General features: G+C 44.6%; 1 protein-coding gene across 4 annotated transcripts in view; it reads right to left on the reverse strand.

The window, feature by feature from the left end:
* The window catches only part of COL15A1 (collagen type XV alpha 1 chain), a 596,673-nt gene that overhangs the window by 17,921 nt on the left and 551,540 nt on the right, over positions 1-27,212 (reverse strand). For 3 of the 4 annotated variants that reach the window (XM_063922777.1, XM_063922778.1, XM_063922775.1), the window contains one exon: positions 9,194-9,258. In XM_063922777.1, coding sequence (XP_063778847.1) covers positions 9,194-9,258 — 65 coding nt within the window. The remainder of the gene's footprint in view (positions 1-9,193; positions 9,259-27,212) is intronic. The other variant, XM_063922776.1, reaches the window with a different exon arrangement.

Raw genomic sequence — 27,212 nt, forward strand, 5'->3', positions numbered from 1 at the left:
CGTATGGAATTTTCTCTCCTCAAGCCTCAGCGAGTGACCTCGCGTCTTATGCAGAGTTCTTTTAATAAACAATTCCTCTGATAACTCTTTGTAATTTCCCTTTATATATTTGAAGATATTGATAATGTCTTCTCTTAGACGCCTCTTTTCTAGTGTATGCAGTTTCAACCTAGTAAGTCTTTCCTCTTACTCCAGTCATCTAGCCCTTTAATCAATTTTGTAGCACGCCTTTGAATCCTTTCGAGTTCACAGATATCTTTTTTATAATGGTGTGCCCAGAACTGAACACAATATTCCAGGTGCGGACGTACCAATGATTTGTACAGTGGCAGGATTACACTCTTGTCCCTTGTCTCAATTCCCTGTTTTATGCACGCTAGCGCCATAGGAGCTGGCACTTAATTAGACTACTGTAACTTTAAGAGAGTAGCTCCTCCCCTCTGCAACCTGTGGTTGCAGAGGGGAGGAGCTTCAAAAGTAGCCCTAAACCAAGGGTGAGTACTTCAAAAGTACTCAAAAAATTACTTCAAAAGTACTCCTAAACCAAGGGTGAACAACCTAGTGTAACTTACAAATCAACCACAACCAACCCACAAACAAAAAACTGAGCATATAGGTGGAAACACAGCATCCCTCAAATGGACTCAGAGAAAAGGATTTAACGGTAAGTTAAAAAATCCAGTTTTCTCTTTCATTCAATCTGGGGGATACTGGACCATGGGACATTCAAAAGCAAGCCATATTGGAGGTAAAAAAAACCTGAACTGAAGACTTTTTGACCAAAAGTAGTATCTTTGGATGCGAACACCGGATATTAAAAAAATGGTGAACTAGTTGGTGAACTGAGGACCAAGCCATCACAGGCATAACGGTTTCCATGAAAAAGCCACAGCTCGCATAGAGGGAACCTAATAGAATCGGAAAACAGCCCATGTGAGTTTAGCAGGGAGTCACACGGCAAGAAATGCATGGATACCAGACACCAAAGGACTACCCACAGTTGAAAGACACAAGCATAAAGAGCACTTTATAACATAATAAAATAGACAGTGTCCTCCTTTGTTGTCTAGGTTGCTATATACTGGTCCTGTGCAATCCCACTTCTGAGCTTTATGGGGCCTAGACCTGCATTGTTTTCCAACCTGGGCTGGGTAACCCCTCTTAACTAACCTGGTGCCTCTGAGCTCCATCAAAGCTACCATCCTGATAGTGAACTTAATACAGACACCCGATCAGCGTAGCACAATGGGGGGCAGAATTCCTAGACTGATAATACTGCAACAGTCTAGCCTACCAAAAAACAGATTACTGACACACACCACAGTGTCTGTCTACAGAGAAAACATAAGCAAACAATGCAAGTCTCTAATAGAATCGCCCCCCCCCCAAAAAAAAATTAAAAGTGAGACAACAATTTAGAGAAGCCAGAATACAAATGGATTCAGCACACCATACCTAGCCACCAAATCAATGGCAATGCCAAAACAACCTGAACAAATACAGACTATCACCTCAAGGATGAAAAAACAAAAAGAAAATGGAATTCAAGCAGACCACTGCGAAGACCAAACCAAGGAGTCAAGAAACAGAAACAGACAATTGTTTAGAATAAGCGCCCTGAGAAGAAGACATCAGGGAGTCCCAAAACATATAGTAAGGCCTAAAAACAGCAAGCATGCTCAGTAAGAGAAATTGAACTCAGGAGGACTTTGACCCGTTATTTGTACAGCAAAAGTTGTTGATACACACTCTGAGCCATCGACGCTTCTATGCCACATGAACTCACTCTTAAACATGCAGTGAGAAAAAACATAAACCTTAGAAAAGAGACATTTGGTCCTGTATGTCTATAAAACACCTATGGAGGTGACTTGTAGAGTAGCCGAGATTCCCATTTCTAAAGCACACAGCACACACGTAGAACAGACTTGGGGCCTAATTCATGTAGAAGTGCTGAAATTGCTATTTGGCGATTTCTGCACTTCTGCACATGCGTGCACATCAACATGCTGTTTGGGGGGCACGGTGTGATAGCGGTTCTTACCAACGGCAGGGCGGGCCACATGACATCACATTCAGCCACTATGACCCGAAACATGGCTGCTCCCAAAACTACAACTCATGATGAATTAGGCCCTTGGTAACAAAGCAATGTAGAAAGCAACTTAGATTCCATCTCCAGAATTAGAACCACTCAGCAAAGATGGACACAATTGGCTAGTGCTAGTCCACATTGTGGGTGCCAAAACAGAGTAGTAACAAATACCCCTTCTAGATAAACAATGCCAGAAAAACAAGGCTAGGGCCAACCCAGTCTCTTTAAAAACCATGCCAGAGACTGAACAAGGAGAATGAACATCCACAATGACAACTACCAATCCCTGTAGTTGAAGATAAGTCCCTGAATACCAAATCAGTTCTGAAGCAAAGAGAACACCACCCATGAGGATAAGCACTTCTAGGGAATGTGACCTACTGTAGCTCCCCACAACAAGGAGGAAAACTCAGAAACCAAAGTTCAGAAATGACAACCCCAGTATCCTAACTGGGTCTGGGAGAAGGATTTAAAGCATCTATAGCCCAGGAACAATGGTCACTTAAAGACGATAATAGACAGCATTCCCAAGATGTAGGTTTGGCTCAAAAACAGATGGAGGCCACTATGAAAAAGGAGCCCTTGCCTGTCTAGGGCAGCCCCAACTGTAGGACCTGCATAGGTGCTATAGGTAGAAAGACCACTACGAATCAAAATATATGAACATCTGTTAAAGGACAAGTACAGCACAAGAAATAGAATCCGCTAAATCAATGCTGAAGTTTGAAAAACATTGACCCGTCAGAAAATTAATGGCACAAAGTTCAGGGCATGTGAACTAAGGTGCCTGTTACAACCAGGCCCATTGTAGAAAATACACTTGGACAGACCCAGATAGACCCCAAAATAAAGAAAGACCACACAATGCTGGTACTACGAATAGTGGCTTTAAAACCTCAGACAAAAAAGGGAAAAATAAACACAATGTTGGTACTCCCAACTATGGTTTTGAAAACCCAGCTAAAATTTCATCAATAGGCCCAATCGGCAGTGCTGGAGGGGAGAGCACCTGTAATGACTAATTTTGTGCAGCTGCTGCGCTGCACGCCTCCCACAATCCTGGCTGACAGCCCCAGAATCCCCTGTGGCCACGCGGCATCTTCGTTGCCTAGCAACTGGCGGGATCGCCAGGCAGAAGTGACATACAGTGCAGGAGGAACGAGTCATGGTGGCGGCTCATAACAGCACGGTTACTGCTTTGCGGCGACCTGTGTGCTGTGATGCTTGTGTATCACAGTAACACTGTAAAAGGACACAACTGCAGTTGCCTACCCTCCAGCATCCAGTGGGAGAGTCCCACTTCACTCTCTAGCCTCCTGCTGCCTGGGCTTTTAAATCAAAACCCCTCAAATTCTTTGTATTTCTCACTGCAGCTCAACTCAGACAGCCGGGGGACAGTGATTTGCTACAGTCACTATGACTGGTGTCCAGGCTCAGCAGCCCCTGCTGCAACTCTCAGCAACAACTCTTTCTTAGTCTCCTGGTAAGAGAGAATACAGCCAACTGGAATACAACCTGCCTGAGCCTTGTGATTACAGTGCCTTCTTATCTCAAAATCTGCTAATGCTCCTAGTGTGAGCTGTGACTGATGTTAACATTTTTTATTAGTAATCTTTTGTTAAATACACAAAAAGGAAAATACAACAAAAAGTTTTAAAATCTGTTTTTACCAAGAGATGATTAAAGTATGTCTGTAATTTCTTATCATATGTGGTAAACCAACAGTATTTAGGCGAAATATAGGTTCAAAAGTAGTTGAACAATATACACTGCTCAAAAAAATAAAGGGAACACTGAAATAACACATCCTAGATCTGAATGAATGAAATATTCTTATTAAATACTTTGTTCTTTACATAGTTGAATGTGCTGACAACAAAATCACACAAAAATTATCAATGGAAATCAAATTTATTAACCCGTGGAGGTCTGGATTTGGAGTCACACTCAAAATTAAAGTGGAAAAACACACTACAGGCTGATCCAACTTTGATGTAATGTCCTTAAAACAAGTCAAAATGAGACTCAGTAGTGTGTGTGGCCTCCACGTGCCTGTATGACCTCCCTACACTGCCTGGGCATGCTCCTGATGAGGTGGCGGATGGTCTACTGAGGGATCTCCTCCCAGACCTGGACTAAAGCATCCGCCAACTCCTGGACAGTCTGTGGTGCAACGTGGCGTTGGTGGATGGAGCGAGACATGATGTCCCAGATGTGCTCAATTGGATTCAGGTCTGGGGAATGGGCGGACCAGTCCATAGCATCAATGCCTTCGTCTTGCAGGAACTGCTGACACACTCCAGCCACATGAGGTCTAGCATTGTCTTGCATTAGGAGGAACCCAGGGCCAACCGCACCAGCATATGGTCTCACAAGGGGTCTGAGGATCTCATCTCGGTACCTAATGGCAGTCAGGCTACCTCTGGCGAGCACATCGAGGGCTGTGCGGCCCCCCAAAGATATGCCACCCCACACCATTACTGACCCACTGCCAAACCGGTCATGCTGGAGGATGTTGCAGGCAGCAGAACTTTCTCCTTGGCATCTCCAGACTCTGTCACATCTGTCACATGTGCTCAGTGAGAACCTGCTTTCATCTGTGAAGAGCACAGGGCGCCAGTGGCGAATTTGCCAATTCTGGTGTTCTCTGGCAAATGCCAAACGTCCTGCACGGTGTTGGGCTGTAAGCACTACCCCCACCTGTGGACGTCGGGCCCTCATACCACCCTCATGGAGTCTGTTTCTGATCGTCTGAGTAGACACATGCACAGTTGTGGCTTGCTGGAGGTCATTTTGCAGGGCTCTGGCAGTGCTCCTCCTGTTCCTCCTTGCACAAAGGCGGAGGTAGCGGTCCTGCTGCTGGGTTGTTGCCCTCCTACGGCCTCCTCCACGTCTCCGGATGTACTGGCCTGTCTCCTGGTAGCGCCTCCATGCTCTGGACACTACGCTGACAGACACAGCAAACCTTCTTGCCACAGCTCGCATTGATGTGCCATCCTGGATGAGCTGCACTACCTGAGCCACTTGTGTGGGTTGTAGACTCCGTCTCATGCTACCACTAGAGTTAAAGCACTGCAAGCTTTCAAAAGTGACCAAAACATCAGCCAGAAAGCTGAGAAGTGGTCTGTGGTCACCACCTGCAGAACAACTCCTTTATTGGGGGTGTCTTGCTAATTGCCTATAATTTCCACCTGTTGTCTTATCCATTTGCAAAACAGCATGTGAAATTGTGCAAAGTAAAAGAAATATGTGAGTGCGCAGTCAACAGCAGCTGGTAGGAGGATGGTCAAGTCCTCCAATGATACAGAAAAGAAAAACAGTGTACCAGCGCTGGCTGAAAATAATAAGACGGTTTGCTTAAATATAAAAATTTAACAAATTTATTATTAGATTTAAAAACACAGGAATCGATTCCTATTACCCATTAATAATAGCACTTGCAGATGATATTATCTCACTGGATAATTGAGTATTTTTCAACTCCCTTTTATGGCTCTGTATAAATCCTTATAGCTAGGACAGTCTCCAGATAGCATACACCGGAACACAAAAGTAGTTACCGAGTCCACAGTATGATAGGATGGCATCAGCTTTAGGAAGATTCCATTGCTAGCTGTAGAATGGATCGGATCTTTGTTTGCAAAGTGTCCTCAGTGGTTGGAAGTGTCCATTTAAAGCCAAGGATTAAACAGTCCCAGAAGTGGGTCGGAGAGTGATATCCAGATAAGTAAATAGGCATGTGAAATTGATTGTCAATCAGCGTTGCTTAATAAGTGGACTGTTTGATTTCACAGAAGTGTGATTGACTTGGAGTTACAGTGTGTTGTTTAAGTGTTCCCTTCATTTTTTTTGAGCAGTGTATATTGTATCTAAAACAGTACATCAAAATAATGGCTACCTTGATAATCGTGATCTAAAGGTAAGTAAACAGAAGTTGCAAACAAGAAATAGAGTATTGCAGGCAACAATGTTAGTATACATTTTGTATATATATATATATATATATATATATAGAGAGAGAGAGAGAGAGAGAGAGAGAGAGAGAGAGAGAGAGATACTTTATTTATTAACAGTTTCTTATATAGCTCAGCATATTCCGTTGCGCTTTACAATTGCAACAACAGTAATAGATCAAAACTGGGTAATAACCTAGAGGTAAGGAGGCCCTAGGGAAATAAGCATTGATACACAAGGATAGGTGCTACCTATTGCATAATGGTCCGGTCAGATTGCAAAGGTTCTTAATGGGCTGTATGATATGGTCACACAGCAATGTTGGCCAAGGGTCAGTAGATGTGAAAAGTGAAGAAAGACAAAATATTTGAGGTTATGTGTGGACTGTACAGAGAGGATGTAAATAGATAGGGAGACATTGAAAGTTACATAGGTGCATATGGGTGGAATGGAACATGACCTGCCCCATCAACAGCGCACCACGCTTCAAGTGGCACATTCTGCTACCAACTATTTTCTCCCTGAAACTAGTTTTTAAAAGTAGGCAAGTATGATGTGAGATTTCCAACAACAAAAAAAGAGCCAGAGTCTCGCATAAATTACCAGACCCACTTCAAAAAAGCATTGGAGCTCTTCTTGGCTACATTAGGCTTTGGGTGCGAGGGTAAAGAACAAATTCAGGGACCCTAGAGTTGCAGCTTTGTAACTCCAGTGGTGACATTATAATGACACAGTCCCATTATACCTAAAATATCAAAAAAAGTTTTAATACTTTAAATTTCTTCTAGGACCACAAGCATAAGCCTTCCTTGTTTCAATATAAAAACTGACCCAATGAAAGTCAGGGCAGAACTGCAGGAGGCATGTAAAAAAGCTAAACTATTGGTCCATAGTATAATCGTCAGTCACTGTGATAGCAAAATAAAATCAAGCGTTTTAAGAAACGTCTCACTATTTATTTTTTACCACATTATTAATTATTAAAAAATTAATTTCTTCTTGTTGGTCCTGGTCAAATGGGTAAAGTCTCCAAATGAACCATCCAACCTACACTTTAAAAAGTGCTGGTCCTATACTAAGACAGTAATGAAGGTTATTTTACATTTTTTCCATTTTTAACTGAATCATGGAAAAAAAAAATCAATAAACCATCAGCTCAGGATCAATGATTTTTTTTTAGGTAGAAGAATAGTCACCCTAGTGTTATATGGGGTAAGTTTAGAACCTGCCGCAAAGCCAACTGCAAATTCGCCCAAATAAGAGATTTGCGTCTGGCAGGCAAGTTGTTGTGATAAACTTTAAAAGTGCAAATATTTTTTTAATCATTAACCAGCTACAGGTCTCTGGGCCTAAGATGGTACTGGAAAATAGAGGAATAAACAGAGTGGGTTCTCATAACCAGCACTAAACTGAACCAGCTGCAGCAGCATGATGTGACAACAGCAGGACACTCAGCATGGGGTCCCCCTGCCATAAAGGCAACCAGCATGGACACACAGCATGGGATCCCACTGCCATAATGGCAACCAGCATGGACACACAGCATGGGGTCCCACTGCCATAATGGCAACCAGCATGGACACTCAGCATGGGATCCCACTGCCATAATGGCAACCAGCATGGACACTCAGCATGGGATCCCACTGCCATAATGGCAACCAGCATGGACACACAGCATGGGGTCCCACTGCCATAATAGCAACCAGCATGGACACACAGCATGGGATCCCACTGCCATAATGGCAACCAGCATGGACACACAGCATGGACACACAGCATGGGGTCCCACTGCCATAATGGCAACCAGCATGGACACTCAGCATGGGATCCCACTGCCATAATGGCAACCAGCATGGACACTCAGCATGGGGTCCCACTGCCATAATGGCAACCAGCATGGACACACAGCATGGGGTCCCACTGCCATAATAGCAACCAGCATGGTCACACAGCATGGGATCCCACTGCCATAATGGCAACCAGCATGGACACTCAGCATGGGATCTCACTGCCGTAATGGGAACCAGCATGGACACTCAGCATGGGATCCCACTGCCATAATGGCAACCAGCATGGACACACACTGGGGTCCCTCTCCACAAGGACAGTCAGCCCTGGGATAAAAGCCCAGTTCTCCATACTCATAGGGTTTTGGGAATGAAGGAAACATTTTAATTAAAATTGTTCTTTACAGGTACACTACATGTCCCAGGAAGCCTGCCTGGGTATGATGGCACTTGTCAAACCACCATCACCAGCTTTCCCTTAAATCAAGAGCCCATTGGCACCTGTATTATACCTGTAAAAATAAAACTACCAACACAAAAAAGACAGTATACACACACCAAATATTGCAGTATTTTAATAAAGAAAGATATCCTGGCACAACCCTCATTCATCCATTTATTACTTACAAAATGAAGGGGTTAGTGCCCATTTCAGTCCGGGTAGCATCCCCAAATCTAGGCAAAAAACCCCCCACTGCTACTGCTCCTCTGGGGGCCACGTTGTGAATGAGGGGTCACTCGGGGACACTCTGCATAGGAAAGAAATGGGCTGCACTGATTGGTCAGTTTGCGGCAGTGCACAGAGCAGTACACGCTCTGTCAATCAGCACAGACCCATTCATACAATATTCAGTGTGTGTGTGTTTGTGTGTGTGTACTGTCTTTTGTGTAATATTTGTTTTTACAGATGGAGTATAGATACCAGTGGGCTCTTGATGTCCGGGCATGCTGGTACTGGGACCTGTAATCCACAATGTGCGTTCTCCTGATACAGCACCAGCTGCTTTGGCTGGTTCAGTCTAGTGCTAGTTATTAGAAAATATCAGAAACTCCACGCCTTTCCCCTCCCCTATTTTTCAATACCAGCTTAGGCGCAGAGGGCAGTAGCTGGTTAATTATTTTGTGGGGGACCCCATGCCATTTATACAAAATATTTCTACTAGCATATTACATTTTATACAAGTATTGCTTAAACACTGATGTTTATGATATTTCTTCAAAGTTAAGAAGGCTACGATTGTACAAATGTATTTCTTGTCTACCCTACTACTCGGTTTTACATTTTTGACCCTGGTAACATATTTATTATTTATATTAAAAATAAAGGCACTAAAACAGTATATTGAAATTAACTTACCAAATTTCTAGATGCTGGGATTCCTGGTTGTCCAGGTGGGCCTGGCGGGCCTGGGATGGAAACTGCTGAAACAGTGAAATGAATATGCTGAATATACACATTGGTGGACTCATGATGATGTCAATTACGGCTTGTCCAGATAATTGTTATCACACAGTACTGTTGTTGTTTTCCATCAAGCAAACTTTATGTTGTATGCACATTTATTTGTTGTACCTGGCTACCTGTCCTATTTTGTTTGAAAATGTACTTGTATGGTTCAGCCCATTTTGTATTCTGATATGTGGTCAGGGTATTTCTATAGCTGGTTTGGGGGTGCCCTGCGCCCCGAAGGCAAACCCCTACAGTGTAAGGGACCTGCCCGATGAGTTTACCTTGATGCTTGGTGGGCATGCTCATAATATTGGACAATTTTATGCCAAAAACCTCAGATATGATGTATAATTATTATATTTATTATAATTCTAATGGTTGCACCTGCTCTCTTGTTTTTATGTTGTAGTACTAAGTCCCAGCTAGGTAGCACATCCCATTATAAGTAGCAGTCTACTTAATATATTTCTATAGATGCCCAACCATACACACAATTAGATGTTCAATGTGAATTTTGGTCCCCATTTAGGGGACCAAATTAGGTAGTTCATACATTCAGTTCTGCAGCCAAACACGAGGATGACATTAGGGCCAATAAGTATGTTTGACCAGTTTTATGGCAAAACTAAATTAATATGTGGTCAATCCCAAGTGGATTTTGATCTGGTTATTTAAAACACAAACTACACCACATACTGTAGGCTCCTTTCAGAGAGGGTGTAGTAACTATTGCAGGTTATCAGGTTATGTAGAGTAGTGACTTTCAGACTTATCTTTTTCATGAAGGATAGGGCTTGTGAAAATGTACATTGACAATGATGACAGGTAAAGAATCAACCATATAGATATGAGCTGTCCTTCCGCACAATGCATACAACTCTATACATGTATTTAATTTATATGAGATTATATCACAAATAGTAGACCTATATGTTGCAAAGTCCCTAAAAATAGGCAAATAGCAAAAACAGAGAAACAGTTATACCCTTTTTCCACCAAACTTATAACCTGGATTATTGCCGGGGCAACCAAGGTCCAAGTTTGATGGAAAATGCTGCATTACCCAGGAATCTAACCCTGGTAGCTACCAGAGTCAAGTCCGGGTAACGGTGCAGTGTAACGCGTGACCCTGGTTATCTGACCCGGGTCACGCTAAAAGCATAGGTTGTGCTGGCTCACTGGTTCTTGGAGATGATGTCATCTCCAAAAGCCTGTAGAGGAAATATCTGCCACTATCACAGGTTCCAGCCTGCGTTGGGAACAGGGTTTAAAGCTGCTGTGACATAGCTTGAAACCATGTTTAACTACCCTGGTCAGACCTGTTTTTTTGGGCAAAAGGGATATTACAGAGATAATGTTTCCAGACATCTGTGTAATACGCAGCATGCACTAGGTGACTAAAGAAAATAAGTAGATGATTTCATTAGTGATGTGCACCGGAAATTTTTCGGGGTTGGTGTTTTGGTTTTGGATTCGGTTCCGCGGCCGTGTTTTGGATTCGGACGCGTTTTGGCAAAACCTCCCTGAAAATTTTTTGTCGGATTCGGGTGTGCTTTGGTTTCGGGTGTTTTTTTACAAAAAACCCTCAAAAAGAGCTTAAATCATAGAATTTGCTGGTCATTTTGATCCCATCGTATTATTAACCTCAATAACCATAATTTCCACTCATTTTCAGTCTATTCTGAACACCTCACACCTCACAATATTATTTTTAGTCCTAAAATTTGCACCGAGATCGCTGGATGGCTAAGCTAAGCGACACAAGTGGCCGACACAAACACCTGGCCCATCTAGGAGTGGCACTGCAGTGTCAGGCAGGATGGCACTTCAAAGAAATTGTCCCCAAACAGCACATGATGCAAAGAAAAAAAGAGGCGCCCCAAGGTCGCTGTGTGACTAAGCTAACCGACACAAGTGGCTGACACAAACACCTGGCCCATCTAGGAGTGGCACTGCAGTGTCAGACAGGATGGCACTTCAAAAAATAGTCCCCAAACAGCACATGATGCAAAGAAAAAAAGAGGCGCAATGAGGTAGCTGTGTGACTAAGCTAAGCGACCCAAGTGGCCGACACAAACACCTGGCCCATCTAGGAGTGGAACTGCAGTGTCAGACAGGATGGCACTTCAAAAAAATAGTCCCCAAACAGCACATGATGCAAAGAAAAAAAGAGGCGCACCAAGGTCGCTGTGTGACTAAGCTAAGCGACACAAGTGGCCGACACAAACACCTGGCCCATCTAGGAGTGGCACTGCAGTGTCAGGCAGGATGGCACTTCAAAAAAATTGTCCCCAAACAGCACATGATGCAAAGAAAAATGAAAGAAAAAAGAGGTGCAAGATGGAATTGTCCTTGGGCCCTCCCACCCACCCTTATGTTGTATAAACAGGACATGCACACTTTAATGAACCCATCATTTCAGCGACAGGGTCTGCCACACGACTGTGACTGAAATGACTGGTTGGTTTGGGCCCCCACCAAAAAAGAAGCAATCAATCTCTCCTTGCACAAACTGGCTCTACAGAGGCAAGATGTCCACCTCTTCATCATCCTCCGATTCCTCACCCCTTTCACTGTGTACATCCCCCTCCTCACAGATTATTAATTCGTCCCCACTGGAATCCACCATCTCAGATCCCTGTGTACTTTCTGGAGGCAATTGCTGGTGAATGTCTCCACGGAGGAATTGATTATAATTCATTTTGATGAACATCATCTTCTCTACATTTTCTGGAAGTAACCTCGTACGCCGATTGCTGACAAGGTGAGCGGCTGCACTAAACACTCTTTCGGAGTACACACTGGAGGGAGGGCAACTTAGGTAGAATAAAGCCAGTTTGTGCAAGGGCCTCCAAATTGCCTCTTTTCCCTGCCAGTATACGTACGGACTGTCTGACGTGCCTACTTGGATGCGGTCACTCATATAATCCTCCACCATTCTTTCAATGGTGAGAGAATCATATGCAGTGACAGTAGACGACATGTCAGTAATCGTTGGCAGGTCCTTTAGTCCGGACCAGATGTCAGCACTCGCTCCAGACTGCTCTGCATCACCGCCAGCGGGTGGGCTCGGAATTCTTAGCCTTTTCCTCGCACCCCCAGTTGCAGGAGAATGTGAAGGAGGAGCTGTTGACGGGTCACGTTCCGCTTGACTTGACAATTTTCTCACCAGCAGGTCTTTGAACCTCTGCAGACTTGTGTCTGCTGGAAGGAGAGATACAACGTAGGTTTTAAATCTAGGATCGAGCACGGTGGCCAAAATGTAGTGCTCTGATTTCAACGGATTGACCACCCGTGAATCCTGGTTAAGCGAATTAAGGGCTCCATCCACAAGTCCCACATGCCTAGCGGAATCGCTCTGTTTTAGCTCCTCCTTCAATGTCTCCAGCTTTTTCTGCAAAAGCCTGATGAGGGGAATGACCTGACTCAGGCTGGCAGTGTCTGAACTGACATCACGTGTGGCAAGTTCAAAGGGTTGCAGAACCTTGCACAACGTTGAAATCATTCTCCACTGCGCTTGAGTCAGGTGCATTCCCCCTCCTTTGCCTATATCGTGGGCAGATGTATAGGCTTGAATGGCCTTTTGCTGCTCCTCCATCCTCTGAAGCATATAGAGGGTTGAATTCCACCTCGTTACCACCTCTTGCTTCAGATGATGGCAGGGCAGGTTCAGGACTGTTTGCTGGTGCTCCAGTCTTCGGCACGCGGTGGCTGAATGCCGAAAGTGGCCCGCAATTCTTCGGGCCACCGACAGCATCTCTTGCACGCCCCTGTCGTTTTTTAAATAATTCTGCACCACCAAATTCAATGTATGAGCAAAACATGGGACGTGCTGGAATTTGCCCAGATGTAATGTACGCACAATATTGGTGGCGTTGTCCGATGTCACAAATCCCCAGGAGAGTCCAATTGGGGTAAGCCATTCTGCGATGATGTTCCTCAGTTTCCGTAAGAGGTTGTCAGCTGTGTGTAAGAGGTGATTTTTTTTGTATTTTGACCAGGCATGTCAATGGCCATATTCGTCCCACGGACAACAGGTGTCTCCCCGGGTGCCTGACTTAAACAAACCACCTCACCATCAGAATCCTCCTTGTCAATTTCCTCCCCAGCTCCAGCAACACCCATATACTCATCCTGGTGTACTTCAACAGTGACATCTTCAATTTGACTATCAGGAACTGGACTGCGGGTGCTCCTTCCAGCACTTGCAGGGGGCGTGCAAATGGTGGAAGGCGCAAACTCTTCCCGTCCAGTGTTGGGAAGGTCAGGCATCGCAACCGACACAATTGGACTCTCCTTGGGGATTTGTGATTTAGAAGAATGCACAGTTCTTTGCTGTGCTTTTGCCAGCTTAAGTCTTTTCATTTTTCTAGCGAGAGGATGAGTGCTTCCATCCTCATGTGAATCTGAACCACTAGCCATGAACATAGGCCAGGGCCTCAGCCGTTCCTTGCCACTCCGTGTCGTAAATGGCATATTGGCAAGTTTACGCTTCTCATCAGACGCTTTCAATTTTGATTTTTGGGTCATTTTACTGAACTTTTGTTTTATGGATTTTACATGCTCTCTACTATGACATTGGGCATCGGCCTTGGCAGACGACGTTGATGGCATTTCATCGTCTCGGCCATGACTAGTGGCAGCAGCTTCAGCACGAGGTGGAAGTGGATCTTGATCTTTCCCTATTTTAACCTCCACATTTTTGTTCTCCATTTTTTAATGTGTGGAATTATATGCCAGTATCAATAGCAATGGCCTACTACTATATATACTGCGCACAACTGAAATGCACCACAGGTATGGATGGATAGTATACTTGACGACACAGAGGTAGGTAGAGCAGTGGCCTTCCGTACTGTACTGCTATATATACTGGTGGATCCCTGTCAGCAAACTGCAAAACTAAAATGCACCACAGGTATAGAATCTAGATGGATAGTATACTTGACCACACAGAGGTAGGTAGAGCAGTGGCCTTCCGTACCGTACTGCTATATATACTGGTGGTCACTGTCAGCAAACTGCAAAACTAAAATGCACCACAGGTATAGAATCTAGATGGATAGTATACTTGACGACACAGAGGTAGGTAGAGCATTGGCCTTCCGTACCGTACTGCTATATATACTGGTGGTCACTGTCAGCAAACTGCAAAACTAAAATGCACCACAGGTATAGAATCTAGATGGATAGTATACTTGACGACACAGAGGTAGGTAGAGCAGTGGCCTTCTGTACCGTACTGCTATTTATACTGGTGGTCACTGTCAGCAAACTGCAAAACTAAAATGCACCACAGGTATAGAATCTAGATGGATAGTATACTTGACGACACAGAGGTAGGTAGAGCAGTGGCCTTCCGTACCGTACTGCTATAGATACTGGTGGTCACTGTCAGCAAAACTCTGCACTTTACTCCTCCTATATAATACTGCTGGTCCCCAGTCCCCACAATAAAGCAGTGTGAGCACAGATATATGCAGCACACTGAGCACAGATATGGAGTGTTTTTCAGGCAGACAACGTATACTGGTGGTCACTGTCAGCAAAACTCTACACTGTACTCCTCCTATATAATACTGCTGGTCCCCAGTCCCCACAATAAGCAGTGTGAGCACAGATATATGCAGCAAACTGAGCACAGATATGGAGTGTTTTTCAGGCAGACAACGTATACTGGTGGTCACTGTCAGCAAAACTCTGCACTGTACTCCTCCTATATAATACTGCTGGTCCCCAGTCACCTCAATAAAGCAGTGTGAGCACAGATATATGCAGCACACTGAGCACAGATATGGAGTGTTTTTCAGGCAGACAACGTATACTGGTGGTCACTGTCAGCAAAACTCTGCACTGTACTCCTCCTATATAATACTGCTGGTCCCCAGTCCCCACAATAAAGCAGTGTGAGCACAGATATATGCAGCAAACTGAGCACAGATATGGAGTGTTTTTCAGGCAGACAACATATACTGGTGGTCACTGTCAGCAAAACTCTGCACTGTACTCCTCCTATATAATACAGCTGCTCCCCAGTCACCACAATTAAGCAGTGTAAGCACAGATATATGCAGCACACTGAACACAGATATGGAGTGTTTTTCAGGCAGACAACGTATACTGGTGGTCACTGTCAGCAAAACTCTGCACTGTACTCCTCCTTTATAATACAGCTGCTCCCCAGTCCCCACAATTAAGCAATAAGCACAAATATTTGCATCAACATTAATAAACGGAGAGGACGCCAGCCACGTCCTCTCCCTAACATTTCCAATGCACGAGTGAAAATGGCGGCGACGCGCGGCTGCTTATATAGAATCCGAATCTCGCGAGAATCCGACAGCGGGATGATGACGTTCGGGCGATCTCGGGTTAACCGAGCCATATGGGAGAATCCGAGTATGCCTCGGACCCGTATAAAATGGGTGAAGTTCGGGGGGGGGGTTCGGTTTCCGAGGAACCGAACCCGCTCATCACTAGATTTCATAAGTGAGGATGGGCAGATATCAAAGTGATGGTAACTAGAATAGACACAGAAAAGGTTTAATCTGGGATAAAACAATGCAAACAAGACAAATTCAGAGTAGCTAAATAAGAAAAAGGGTACAAGTCTTATTGCTGATACTTCTTGGTGTGCTCAGGGGAAACCTTTTCTCTTTTTCTTGTTTAGTATAACCCCTTCCTTTCATGCACCTGAGAGGTATTACTAAATTGATTGTGCAACCACCATTTTATATTGCTGTTCAGAGAGGCATAGAGGGGACCAGCATTTGGGGGGCACGCTGGTTCTTGTAGTGCCATTTGGAGGATCTAGGGGTGACTCCAGGAGATCTGGCTCTCAATTTAGATATATTTTTCTATGTGTAGCGGTAGCAACCACCAGTTTTAGAGAAGCCTTGAAGCAGCGTGGCTTAACCATCTATTTGCAAATACTGTATATGCAACTAAGATCTCTGTATTTTCTATCATCATGTAGTTTTAAATCGTATTGCTTATACTTCTTGGTCTGTTAGTAAAAAGCTTTTTTCTTCTTGTTTTGACTTCAGACCCTTCCTTACCTGAGGGTAGCCCAATCTCTTATTCATGCCCTTTTCATTTCATATTGCAACCACTTACTCTTTGCTCTTCAGTTGTCCTGCTTATCCCCTCTAAAATCTATCCTCAATGCTGCTGCTCATCTCATCTAATTTTCCTCTATCATCACTTTAACTAATACCGCTTTCACATCGCTAACCCGGTAAGGAACTGGCTTTTGAACACGCTTCCAACCAAGTTCTGAACACGCTATACCCCTTTCACATCGCATTTTGAAGCCGTGTTATTACCGTGTTATTCCCGGGTTGGTGCCTTTCACACTGAACCCGGTTCACCCATTGAAAACAGTGTGATGTCATTTTAAATGGACTTTTCTGTCTCACATTGATGAGGTCTGAAAGGTATTACAAGGAGGGGTTTGGGAGTGCTCAGTAGTGGAAACCAGAGGCTGCAAGCATCTTTTTGATGTTTTTATAGTTCATTGCATCCTTTACAGTCCCTGTAATTTGGTTGGCGATTTCAGCCTCCCCTCTTATCCTCAACAACTCCCTAACTTCATCCTCACTCCAGGTTGCCATATTGTCCATGCACTGTAGCACTGTGAATGCAGTATAAATAAAGACTCACTGTTTACAGATTGCTGCCTGTTATTTCTGGTTTCAGACTGGTGACATCATGCAGGGAGACAACCTATCACCTCCTTTTTAAGATTCCCGGGTTGAATATACCGGGTCTGAAGCTTTCACACTGCCAAATGAACCGGTTCCGACCCATGTAGGATCCTTCTTTTTACACGGGTTGAAATACTGGGTTGTTTGACCCGGTAAATTCATAATGGCGCTTTCACACTGCAGTTCAAACCGTGTTGACACAGTAAAAACTTGGCAATATACTGGGTTTTTGATGCAATGTGAAAGGGGTATTAGTCTCTCCTCCCTTTGAGCTTCTTCACAGGCTTCCCATCCCTTCAAATGTGCTCTGAAAATGCACCTGTTTATCAATGTTTACCACCACTCATTCAATCCCAACTCATGTCCTTGGTCCTACCATCTACCTCTTCCCACTTAACCTTCCGGTTTACCCCCACTCTCTTAAGACTGTAAGCTCTCCACCCTCTTATTCTCACCCTGTACTTTTCATGTTTCCAATGTACTCCCTTGTCAGTCAGAAATTCTGATCCAGTCTTTCTGCTTTTGCACACTGATTGCTATTGTTACTACCTGTCATTCAGCTGTATAGAGATCTCAATGATGTTTTATCTCCTGTACGGTCTTTTTGAATATATTGGTTTACATTATTTGTCTTCTTCTACTGCATTTTGATTGCATGGTGCCACAAATACTTTGTGGTGTCATATAAAGTATAACAACAATAATTATAATAGTAGTAGTAATTGGTACATCAGACCCTGTTCATTTTTACTAAAACTAGTAGTTTTGAACTGGCACTGCAACAAGTTCATCGATGCTTTGCCCATATTCCCATCTCCATTCTCCACCCCCTGTGTTCTGTCCCATAGGCAAACGCGTGCGGGGGTAGGGGGGGGTCCCATTGCCCGGAAACCCCTCTTCTCTTGGCAAGTAGCTCAAATTGTGACAGTGGCAATTGTATACAGTACGATTACTAGGGCTGCCGCCACATCACGCAGTGTAAGGGACAGAACAGAACTGCTGCACATGCCCAGTGCTACTAGCAAGATCTTATACCAAGGGGTATATTTACTAAAATTCGTAATTTTCAGAATGAGGTTAAAGTTCAAACACGAATGACATCGAATGTGTGAAATTGCAACTTTTTGAATTTATTACGACTAATTTACTATGCTGTCGTATTCTGCATTTTCGTGTTTTCCGATGTCGATGTCATTCGTATTTTTTTTGGCAGTGTTTTACGGGAGTGAATAGTAAAACACTGCCGACATTAACACAATGAATCTCGGCCGGATCTGTGAGATCCGTGCAGGGCTTCATTGTGCACCTTTCGTAAAAAAAATAAAGTGTTAAAAATAAAAAATAAAAATGCGTGGGGTCCCCCCTCCTAAGCAAAACCAGCCTCGGGCTCTTTGAGCCGGTCCTGGTTGTCAAAATATGGGGAAAAAAATTACAGGGGTTCCCCCATATTTCATCAACCAGCACCGGGCTCTGCGCCTGGTCCTGGTGCAAAAAATACAGGGGACAAAAAGCGTAGGGGTCACCCGTATTTTTTGAACCAGCACCGGGCTCCACTAGCCAGGTACATAATGCCAGAGCCGGCGGACACTTTTATTGTGGTCCTGGCGGCCCTGGCATTACATCCCCAACTAGTCACCCCTGGCCGGGGTACCCTGGAGTGGGAACCCCTTAAATCAAGGGGTCACCCCCCTCCAGCCACCCAAGGGCCAGGGGTGAAGCCTGAGGCTGCCCCCCCATCCAAGGGCGGCGAATGGGGGGCTGATAGCCAAGTGTAAAAAATCAGAATATTGTTTTTAGTAGCAGTACTACAAGTCCCAGCAAGCCTCCCCACAAGCTGGTACTTGGAGAACCACAAGTACCAGCATGCGGTGGAAAACCGGGCCCGCTGGTACCTGTAGTACTACTACTAAAAAAATACCCAACAAAAAACAGGACACACACACCGTGACAGTAAAAGTTTATTACATACATGCACACCTACATACATATATACTTACCTATGTTCACACGAGACTCGGTCCTCTTCTCCATGTAGAATCCTCGGGGTACCTGTTGAAAAAATTATACTCACATAATCCAGTGTATCTTCTGTTCTTTGTATAATCCACGTACTTGGCAAAAAAACTAACCGGAAACCCGACCACGCACTGAAAGGGGTCCCATGTTTACACATGGGACCCCTTTCCCCGACTGCCAGGACCCTCCCTGACTCCTGTCAAAGAGGGTCCCTTCAGCCAATCAGGGAGCGCCACGTCGTGAAGTGGGAGAATGTGTGCCTAGAAAGTGCAGTACTGGTTCTGTTATGTTTGTGTATTTTTTTTAGTATATTTAACCTTTTCCTGACCTATTTAGATTATTTAACTATGTTTAATACAGCCTATACTATAGACCATCTATAGTGTTAAATATTAATACTGTGTTCCGTGTTGCGCAGAGTGGGAGATTGTGGATTGCAATTCGAAACCCCCCTCTGGAAATCCTGCGTTTGCCACTGTATCCCGCCTTCACCCTCTGTCCCCGTTCCACCTCTGTCCCACATTCATCCTTCAATGCATATCAGAGACATGACAGACTTAATCAATTACTATAAGTATATATAGTATAAAAAAAAAATATTTGAATATAGAGATTGTTAAATTAAGCTTTGTTAAATTCAGGTGCAGATTAAAATAAAATTCTCCAAATCTATTAATAATAATAATTAAAAAAAATTGTTTGTTTTCTAAATAGATAATGTATACTGATGGGAAATCTGTTTGTAATTTTTGGGACAAATTTGTAATCTATATATATATATATATTTTATATTTAGAGTGGGCGGGTGACATAGCCGTAGTTTCCCGGGACTGTGCACATAGACCCACACACCCGTGCGCAGGAGCCGCTCATCTCATCGACCAAGGACACCTGGGAGACCATGGCATCTATCTTACCAGTGTCGATGCACATCGCATGCCGGAAGGGGGACCTCTGCCAGCAGTACATGTCAACCTAATGCCCATGTCGACCTAATGCCCATGTCGACATTCAGAGATCGACCTAATGACCATCGACCTAAGTTGTGTCGACCTAATGACCCATCAGAAGTCTGGTAATTTTAACTATATGAAGCTGGTTATAATGGTCAGATAAAATCATTGCAGGTAAGCAGTTCTATGTAGTGTTGTTGCCACACATCTAATTCCAAGCAGCCACACACTATAGAGATCTGCTTAGAGGCAATGGTTGTATATTAGCAATTACCGGGCTGAGTCTTGGTATTACATTACTGATAAAAATGTGTTTTCAATAAAGCAGGTTGTAACTGAAAGGAGGATGTAACTGAATGACAAAGGACGTAACTGGATGACAATCACAAATCACACGGTCACAGGTCACTGATAGCTCTTAAAGGGGGGTAGACACGGAGAGATCAGTGCTGACATTCTAAGCAATCTGACTAGATTGCTTAGAATTCCAGCACGGATCTCTCCATGTGTAGGGTGCCGGCGACAGCGATGCGCGGCCCTGTGCATCGCTATCGCTGGCTCTAGATTTGGCTTTAGATTTGGAATGCATGCCAAATCTAGTGGGATCGCTCATTTCACCGCTGATTGCTGAGCGGGGGAGAGATATATGCTGAGCGGTCTCTGCTAGATCACTCAGCACTGAGCACACATCTGCCCCGTGTGTACCCCCCTTAAGTAAGGTGTACGACTATGGTATTTAAGAGGCTTAGTGTTAAAATCCCTTTCTTTGACTGATCTGAAAATTTGTGTAGATGTACTATAAATGTTTGTGCATGCTGGGGAGGAGGATTAGGAGGGCTCTTCTCTCTTTCATAAGTACTGGGAAGAAGAAGGAGAAGGATGAGAAGAAGAAACAAAAACATAGAATTTGACGGCAGATAAGAACCACTTGGCCCACCTAGTCTGCCCCTTTTTTATCCTTTAGGTAATCTCAACCTTTTTTGAACCTTAATTCTTTGTAAGGATATTCATATGCCTGTCCCAAGCATGTTTAAATTGCTCTACAGTCTTAGCCTCTACCACCTCTGATGGGAGGCTATTCCACTTATCCACTACCCTTTATGTGAAGTCATTTTTCCTTAACTTGCCCCTGTACCTGCCTCCCTCCAGTTTCAGTGTATGTCCTCGAGTTTTAATACTCCTCTTCCATTGAAGAATGTTTCCCTCCTGAACTTTGTTAAAACCCTTGGTATATTTGAAAGTTTCTATCATGTCCCCCCTTTCCCTTCTCTCCTCCAAACTATACATGTTAAGATCTTTTAGCCTTTCTAGGTAAGTTTTGTGATGTAGGCCATGCACCATTTTAGTTGCCCTTCTTTGTACACTCTCTCATGTATTTATATCCTTCTAGAGATATGGTCTCCAGAACTGAACACAGTATTCAAGATGAGGCTGTACCAATGACCTATACAGTGGCATTATTACTTCTTTTTTCCTGCTACTGATTCCTCTCGCTATGCAACCAAGCATCTGACTTGCCTTTCTCATTGTTTTGTTGCATTGCTTTCCTGCCTTTAAGTCACTTGAAACAGTGATTCATAAATCCCTTTCCTCCTCAGTAGTTTCCATGATAGTTCCCTTGATACTATATTTAGCCTTTGGATTTTGAGACCCAAGTGCATCATTTTGCATTTTTTAGCATTAAACTGTAGTTGCCACGTTCTTGACCATTTCTCAAGCATAGCTAGGTCATCAATCATTTGTTTTACCCCTCCCGGTGTGTCTACCCTGTTGCAAATCTTTGTATCATCTGCATAAAGGCATACTTTCCCTTTAATACCATTTGCAATGTCGCCAACAAAGATATTAAAGAGATCTGGTCCAAGTACAGATCCCTGGGGTACTCCACTGGTAACATTTCCTTCCAAAGATTGTACTCCATTTTCTACAACTGTCTGTTTCCAATCCTGCAATCAGGTTCTAATCCATTTAACTGTTTTATAATCCACCACCACGCTTTCAAGTTTATTTAGCAATCTGCAATGTGGGACAGTGTCAAATGCCTTACTAAAGTCTAGATATGCTACATCTACAGCTCCCCCTTGATCTATTATTTTCATCACAGAGTCCAAAAACTCAGTAAGATTTGTTTGGCATGATCTCCCACCAGTAAATCCATGCTGTTTTGGATCCTGTAGGTTGTTTGATTTAAGATATTCCACAACTCTTTCTTTTAATAGTTTTTCCATTACTTTCCCTACTACTGATGTAAGGCTTACTGGTCTGTAGTTACTTGCTTCTTCCTTGCTTCCACTTTTATACAGTGGAACTACATTCGCTCTTTTCCAGTCCTCTGGAATGGCCCCTGTATTTAGTAACTGGTTAAATAATTCTGTTAATGGTGCCACCAGCACATCTTTTAGCTCTTTTAGTATCCTTGGGTGTATCCCATATGGCCCCATTGATTTATCCACTTTTAGTTTTGAAAGTTCTGTTAGGACCTTCTCCTCTGTAAATGTACTTTCATCTACCTTATTTTTAAGAATGTCCTTGCAGCTTAACTGTGGCCCCTTCCCTTCTCCTTCTGTAGTAAATAGTGAGCAAAAATAATGATTTAGGTGATGTGCTATTGCCTTTATCTCCCTCCACCAAATTCTTACTCTCTGTCTTAAGTCTTATTATTCTTCCATTTGATTTTCTCCTTCCATTTATATACTTAAAAAAAAAGTTTTGCCCCCTTTATCTACTGACTGGGTGTTAGGGTCTCCTGCTCTGTGCTGCCACGTCGTCATGGCAACCAGGAGACAAGTGCTAGCGGAGTAACCTGAGCGTAGCTGATACTCCGGTTCGGGTCTTTTGCTGTGCAGTGGTTACAGGCTCTGTGCACGGCAGGGGATCCGGTGCTGGTTTTTGTGCTCACAGTCTGTGAGGTCTGAGTGGGGCGTGGACAGCACCTGCTATATAAACCCTCTTCTCAGGTTAGGCAGATGCTGCTGAATCTTTGTTGGTTAGTCAGTTCCTGAAAGCTAGCTAGTACTGTGTAAACTTTGTATTTGTTTGTTGCTTACTGCAAATAGGCCTTGGGATTTGGTATTACACTCTGCCAATCCAGACCTAGCAGTAAGACTGGAGTCAGTCGTTTAACCTGCTGGGGTTCTTTTGCTACTCTGTGAACCTAGCAAGTTTGCGGCTGTATTCTCAGACTTGCCTGCCAAAATCCTTTCTCACTGTGCAAGGTGTTCAGGTGTCAGTTTAGTGGCAGTAAGCTGAACCAGTGCACTGCAAGTGAGGACTAGGATTGTGGAGACTCTCCTTGTGTCTATTATTTCATCTCTGACCAAGGAGTTTACTGCCACACCCGTTGGTAACCCTTTAGGGTTTTGCTGTTGCCCTTAGCAACAGCATTTCGGGTTCTCTACGTATTAAATCACTACATCTTGCTTCTTTCCATCTGAGCATTCCTAATATTAGGGAGACACCCAGTTTCTTAGCCTTTGGGCTTCTCTGTTCAATTTGTGTTTATTTTGTTACCCTATCACCTTCTGTGTATGTAATGTCATATTCCCCAGTCTGTCTGTGAGTTCATTTGCTTTGCATCCCTCACCGTTCAGACACCAGTACATTCCTGCTGGCACTGGTGTGCATAACATATTCAGCAGCCTAATACTCCTGTTGAAATTTTGTGGGAATATGGAGCATACCCCTCAAAATACTTTGCAACAGGTGGTCGATCAGGTGCAGGTCCTGACTCGACAATTTAATGATTTGTCCATTAAAATGCACACCTCGCAGGCCGCTGGCGGAGCTCCCGCAGCAGCAGTACCTTCAGGGGTTAAGGAGCCGAAAGTAAATCTCCCGGATCGTTTTTCTGGAGATCGCTCGCAGTTCTTTTGTTTCAAGGAGAGCTGCAAGCTATATTTCCAGCTTAGGCCTCAGTCTTCTGGGTCGGAGATTCAGCGGGTGGGCATAGTGATTTCCCTGCTACAAGGAGACCCACAGGTCTGGGCATATGGGTTGCAGCCTGACTGTCCGTTGCTTAAAAGTGTTGATGCTTTTTTTACGGCACTGGGCATGTTGTATGATGACCCTGACAAGACGGCCTCAGCCGAGGCTCAGATTTCGATCCTTAAGCAAGGGCGAAGGCCAGTTGAGGTTTATTGTACGGAGTTTCGGAGGTTGGCCCATGATACCCAGTGGAATGACCCAGCCCTGAGACACCAGTATCGAAGAGGTCTTTCTAACCAGTTAAAAGACCAACTGGTACAATATCCCTTGCCTGATAGCTTGGATCAGCTCATGCAGTTATCCATTCGGGTGGATAGACGGCTAAGAGAGCGCAGGCTTGAAAGGGAGACCGAGGTTTCCTTCTTTCCCAAGGGAACCTCAGACTCTGAGGAATTTTACGAGGAGCCTATGCAGATTGGGGCTACCCGCCTCTCCTCGCGTGAGAAGACGCGGAGGAGACAGCAGGGGTTATGTTTGTACTGTGGGAATAAAGGTCATGTGGTAGTATCATGCCCAGAAAAGCCGGAAAACTTCAGGGCCTGAGGGTGATGGGAAATATCCTGTCAGGCCAGAAGTCAGAATTTCCCAAGAAGACTTTTATCATTCCGGTGACCTTGAAGATCCTCGGTCAAACTGTCAAGACTGAGGCCTTTGTGGACAGTGGGGCCGACGGGGTTTTTATGGACCGCCAATTCGCCCTGAGACACTCTGTTCCCTTAGTACCCTTGGCATTGGAAATTAAGATTTGTGGGTTAAACGGGGAACCATTATCCCAGGGTAAAATTACCTCTTGCACTAGCCAGATTTCTTTGTCTATTGGAGCCACACACTCTGAAAAATTGTCCTTTTATGTGACTGTCTGTACTTTTGCCCCATTGGTGTTGGGGTTACCCTGGTTAAGGGCCCACAATCCTCAATTTGACTGGGTCTCTGGGGAGATTCTTAGTTGGGGTACTGATTGTTTCAGGAGTTGCTTGAGCCTTCCAGTCAGGCTTTCGCAGCTAAGTTTGCCAGGATTGCCAGGATGTTATGCAGATTTTGCGGACGTGTTCTCCAAAAGAGTTGCAGAGGTACTAACTCCCCATCGCCCCTATGACTGTGCCATTGATTTGTTGCCGAATGCTAAGCTTCCCAAGAGCAGGTTGTACTCCCTGTCACGTCCTGAGACTCAGGCTATGGCAGAGTACATTCAGGAGAACTTGGCTAAGGGATTTATCAGACCTTCACAGTCTCCAGTTGGATCGGGGTTCTTCTTCGTGGGTAAAAAGGACGGTTCGTTGCGACCCTGCATCGACTTCAGGGAATTGAACCGTATCACGATTAAAAACTCATACCCACTGCCTCTCATTTCGGTCTTGTTTGACCAGCTTCGTACTGCCACCATTTTTTCTAAGATTGACCTACGCGGTGCGTACAATCTAATCCAAATAAGAGAGGGGGAGGAATGGAAGACTGCCTTTAATACCCACTCAGGGCATTATGAATATTTGGTGATGCCTTTTGGGGTCTGTAATGCCCCGGCAGTCTTCCAGGACTTCATGAACGATGTGCTCAGGGAATATTTGGATAGATTCTTAGTTGTATACTTAGATGACATCCTAATCTTCTCCCATTCCCTGTAGGAACATCGGAAGCATGTACGCTTAGTCCTCCAGAAACTCAGAGACCACCGGCTTGGGGCGAAGCTGGAGAAGTGCGAATTTGAAGTTCAGCAAATCGCATTTCTAGGATATATTATCTCCCCAGAAGGTTTCCAAATGGAGGGTTCCAAGGTACAGGCAGTCCTGGATTGGGTGCAGCCCACTAGTTTGAAGGCGCTTCAGCGTTTTCTGGGCTTTGCAAATTTTTATAGACGATTTATCGCTAGATTTTCGTCTATAGTGGCGCCCTTGGTGGCACTCACTAAGAAAGGGGCGGATGTTGCTCACTGGTCTTGTGAGGCCAAAGCGGCTTTTGCCCATCTCAAAAGGGCATTTGTCTCGGCCAAGGTGCTGCGACACCCAGATCCAGAGCGTCCTTTTGTGGTGGAGGTGGATGCCTCTGAGATGGGTATTGGGGCAGTGCTCTCTCAGATGGGGGTGTCTGATAATCGCCTTCATCCCTGTGCTTACTTTTCCCGTAAATTTTCGCCTGCCGAGATGAATTATGACGTGGGTAACCGGGAATTGTTGGCTATTAAGGATGCACTCGAGGAGTGGAGACACTGGCTTGAGGGGGCTAAGTTTGTGGTCTCAATTCTCACCGACCATAAGAATTTGGCATATTTAGAGTCAGCGAAGCGCCTCAATGCCAGGCAGGCACGATGGGCTTTGTTTTTTGCTCGCTTTAATTTTTTGATAACATATCGCCCTGGGTCAAAAAACATCAAGGCTGATGCGCTCTCGCGGAGTTTTGCTCCAATCCAGGAGACCACCGAGGAGCCATTGCCCATTGTGTCCCCATCATGTATTAAAGTGGGCATTACCCAGGACCTCTTGTCATTAGTCCTTAGAGCACAGGAGCAGGCTCCTCCAGACCTTCCGGTAGGTCTTTTGTTTGTGCCTCCTAGGTTAAGACAGCGAGTGTTCCTGGAATTCCATGCCAAGAAGTCGGCAGGTCACCCGGGTATTGCCAGAACTCGGGAGTTGCTATCTAGGGCGGTGTGGTGGCCCTCGGTGGCTAGGGATGTGGATCAGTGGGTTCAGGCATGTGACATCTGTGCCCGAAATAAGACTCCTAGAGGGGTTCCTGTTGGCCCATTACATCCACTCTCTATTCCATCTAAGCCATGGACCCACATTTCAATGGATTTTGTGGTGGACTTGCTGCCATCGGCCAGACGCCTGTCTGAATTATTTATGCTGCACGTTGTGCGCCTCCACGGGTTGCCACTTGATGTGGTCTCTGACCGCGGATCCCAGTTTGTGGCCAAATTCTGGAGGGCATTTTGTTCCGATCTCCAGATTTCTGTCAGCTTGTCGTCAGGCTACCATCCGCAGTCTAATGGGCAGACTGAAAGGGTGAACCAGTCCTTGGAGCAGTTCCTCAGGTGTTATGTCTCCAAGTGTCAGACTGACTGGGTTGCTCATCTGTCCATGGCGGAGTTTGCCTATAACAACGCGGCTCACTCTGTATTGGGATCTCTCCCTTCCTTTGTGTGTATGGGCATCATCCTAAGGCCAATTCTTTTGACCCCCTGGACTCCACGCCTGGTGGTTCCTCTGTGGTTTCGGTCCTTAGAGGTATTTGGCGGAAAGTGAAGAAAGCCCTTGTGTCTGTGTCATTAGT

This window comes from Pseudophryne corroboree, chromosome 5 (genome assembly GCF_028390025.1).
Source record: "Pseudophryne corroboree isolate aPseCor3 chromosome 5, aPseCor3.hap2, whole genome shotgun sequence".
NCBI classification, from domain to species: Eukaryota; Metazoa; Chordata; class Amphibia; order Anura; family Myobatrachidae; genus Pseudophryne; species Pseudophryne corroboree.